Raw genomic sequence first — 3,299 nt, 5'->3', positions numbered from 1 at the left:
AGTCAAATAAATTAAATAAGTTATTAATAAATAAATAAATGAATAAATATTAATAAGCTAACTAAATGCAGATAATTGGACGACGCATATTTATTAAGAGTCATTTGAGCGTCGTCGTCGTTAGAATTTTGATTAAATCTTTTTTTTTACAAATTTCTGTTTGAAAAACTTTATTTGTTTGTGACGTTTCGCGATCACGCGTCTCATTTGTCTTCCTCCAGCGACAATATTGCAAGCCTGGACAATGGTCGGATGATGCTTCCCTTGGATGTGATTATAGTAGCCGATCTTACGACGCTGTCGGTTCCAGGATGCGTCTCGCTTACTCGGCCAAGTATCCATTGCATTGGTAGTATTGCAGACCGCCCCACGAGCACCATTCGGCCGATCGACAGCTGCTCGCCCTTATTCTCCTTCCATTTGTGCCGCTGCTGCAAATTATTTAAGTATTCGCGGCTCCACCAATTCCAAAAGTGTTGTTGGAGCTGCTCGACTCTTTGCCAACGTATGAGTCAATTTGGATTTTCGTCAGTTAAATCATGGCACGGAAACCCGTTTAACGCGTCACCAATCAAAAAATGTCCCGGTGTGATATAAGTTAAATCATTCGGATCAGAACTCAGCGGCGTTAATGGACGTGAATTAAGTATAGCCTCTATTTCACAAAGAACAGTTTGCAATTCCTCAAAAGTTAGATGCGCGTTACCTACGATACGATGAAGATGATGCTTCGCGGACTTTATCGCCGCCTCCCATAGACCACCGAAATGCGACGCGCCTGGTGGAATAAAATGCCACGACATTTCGGAATCACAACAAAAACGTTTTATTTCCTCTCGTCTCTCGTTTGCATTGCAAAACGCGTGCAGCTCTGTGAGCTGTTGTGACGCTCCCTTAAAATTTGTACCGTTATCTGAGTACATTGCTAATGGTTTGCCCCGTCGCGAAATAAAACGCTTAAGGGCGGCTAAGAAGGCCTCCGTCGTTAAGTCGCTCACCAGCTCAAGGTGAATTGCCTTAGTGGCTAAGCATACAAATACAGACACGTATGCCTTAGTATTTCGAGCGTTCCGACGTTTACCTTCCCGCACTGTTAGTGGACCGGCGTAGTCAACCCAGCAATTAAAAAATGGTCGCGACGGCACTACCCGAGGAGGCGGCAAATCTCCCATCCTCGCTTCCGACGCAATTGGTTTACATCTGAAGCAAACAATGCATTGTCTAATAATTTTCTGCGTCGTTGAACGCAACGAAAGTGGCCAGAATTTTTGCTTAACCGATGACACGGTGCCCTGCAACCCCGCATGCAAATTATGTACGTTCTCTCGTTCTACAATAAGCCGAGTAAAATGATGACTTTTCGGTAACAGGATGGGATGACGCACGTCGCGCGAACATTGTGCGTTTCTTAGCCTACTTCCAACCCGTAACAAACCGCAATTGTCCAAAAAAGGCGACAATAAAATTAGTGAACTGGAGGAATCAATCTTTACTCCTCTTTTCAACTGAGCTAATTCCCTTGAGAACTCCTCCTGTTGCATTATTTTACAAAGTGCGTGCAACGCACTCGAGATTTCCTCGTGCAATAATTGCGTCCCTGATTCTCTCCGCTGAGAAGTCCGCGGCCTGATAAATCGCCGACAATAGGCCACGATTCGGCGTAATTTATCTAAGTTTGAAAAACGGTGAATAATCTCTGAGATCGGGTTTGTTATCATTACATGAGTAACGACAGCAGACGTCCTTCGTATTTCAGGCACCTTGGTTTCCGAAATAAACGCGTCGTTCTCAGGTCATGATCTTTTGCTTTCGCTTCTTTTGAGAAATTCAAGACCGTGCCACTACGACACGCCATTCACGATACTGTGACGTAACGCGTCCGGTCGCGCTCGTCACAAGGGCGTAAGTCCGACCGAGGGGGTCGGTTTGGGGCTCCTCCTCGCCGAGCCGAGGAAGATGCGACTTTGTTTTGTTTCTTTTCTTTTCTAGTTTCCGTGTTACCGCGTCAGATTAATTAGGGTATTTAGGACTAAGGCACCGAGTGAGGGCTTAATTTTATTGTACCGAGAACGGAGGAGGAGCAGCCATCGGGGGAATAGTATCGCGAGCAATCGACAGTAGGCGAGGTGCCCCGCCAAGAGTTTCTCAGCCAAGCCGTGCGTCAGGCCCCGCTGTTTGTTACCGTCCTGAGCCGCAAGGATACCGTTGCCGCAAGTAAACCGTGGCAGCTAGGATACCGCATGGCGACATAAAAGATTTTTGGAAGGAATCACGTCGAGGGCACGCCACCGGACTGCAGACCGGGGGAGCGACCGTCAAACTGTCAACCGCCGCCACGCAGATCGGTTCGGCCACGGCATGGCCAGCCGGGCCAACCGAAAATGGCAGAGCTAGAGCACTCTCATCGGCGGAAGTCGTCACGCGCGGATCACGAGGCAATTAGAAAAGCGATGCGGCGCAGCATGAGATCGAGGCGTGCGGATCGACCGAAAATCGAAGCACGCGCATGCGCGGCGGCTCGAGCCGGCCGGCGCGGGACCGGGGCTCTTCACTGTTCGGCAGGCCGTGTCAGGATACGTTGTGGCTAGGACGAGCCCCAGGATACCGACAGTTACCGCTAAGGACTTCGAAGACCGGGACACCGTTCACTTTGTAAGGCCACCACTCGGCAGCCATCAATACGTAAGGTTCGGAAAAGGCGGTCAACCCTCGTGCGGGACCGGATACCGTTTCCACTGGTGACATCGGTCATCCGAATCTGATACCGTTAGTGCTATTGTTGTGTAAAGTAACTCGAAGTAAAGAGTAGAGTTTTGTGGCCGCACGAGGGCCCGGACCGACCAGCCTCGAATATTTGATAACGCGAGTGCGTCCCTCTCGGACTGCGCCGGAGCCGACAGTCATAGATAGATTAGAATCATTGTTACTGCGAATTGTTTCCGCGATTAATAAATTTTGTCTCTGTTCGAGCGGAGAGCCTCGTCGGCCTCCCGCCTCATATTATCAATTCTGTAGTTTTCGCATTTTTGTGTCTATAATTCGTTTCTGTCTCTACCAAAGTATATCCGTGAATTAATTGTATGCAGACGCTTCGAGTAAGCTCATTGTGGCATTGTTACCGTTTTCACTATTACAGAAATACAATATACTATTTAATTGTTTAACAATTTGAGTACCGAGTCTTTATACGACCTGCCTCGATCCGACATCTCCACACTTTTAGTCTCAATAAGAACCACGCCACTCTACCGTCTGGAGTAAAAAAGGGGTGAGTCCCAGATGCGCACAGTAATAAACGG

The 3,299-nt window shown here is 48.1% G+C and overlaps 1 protein-coding gene across 1 annotated transcript; it reads right to left on the bottom strand.

Moving 5' to 3' along the window:
- Window positions 1–203: 203 nt before the first annotated feature.
- On the bottom strand, window positions 204–2,745 carry LOC105834777. The gene is made up of 3 exons (XM_036285815.1): window positions 2,606–2,745; window positions 553–1,200; window positions 204–495 (listed from the first exon to the last, which is right to left on the bottom strand). Exons 1-3 carry the CDS (start codon window positions 2,743–2,745, stop codon window positions 204–206), a joined length of 1,080 nt encoding a protein of 359 aa, XP_036141708.1.
- Window positions 2,746–3,299: the final 554 nt, after the last annotated feature.

This window comes from Monomorium pharaonis, chromosome 4, assembly GCF_013373865.1.
Source record: "Monomorium pharaonis isolate MP-MQ-018 chromosome 4, ASM1337386v2, whole genome shotgun sequence".
In the NCBI taxonomy this organism is placed as follows: domain Eukaryota; kingdom Metazoa; phylum Arthropoda; class Insecta; order Hymenoptera; family Formicidae; genus Monomorium; species Monomorium pharaonis.
Note: the sequence above shows the minus strand (reverse complement) of the source record. Positions and strands in the feature narration are given on the sequence as shown.

What these genes read in the sequence shown, in the direction of transcription:
- LOC105834777 (XM_036285815.1), bottom strand. Translation starts at nt 2,745, where the DNA reads ATGTCACCAGTGGAAACGGTATCCGGTCCCGCACGAGGGTTGACCGCC. An exon ending in GTCCTTAGCGGTAACTGTCG is followed by an intron (nt 1,201 to 2,605) that starts GTATCCTGGGGC and finishes TGTTTGCTTCAG; the next exon opens with ATGTAAACCAATTGCGTCGG. An exon ending in ATTGGTGACGCGTTAAACGG is followed by an intron (nt 496 to 552) that starts GTTTCCGTGCCA and finishes ACGTTGGCAAAG; the next exon opens with AGTCGAGCAGCTCCAACAAC.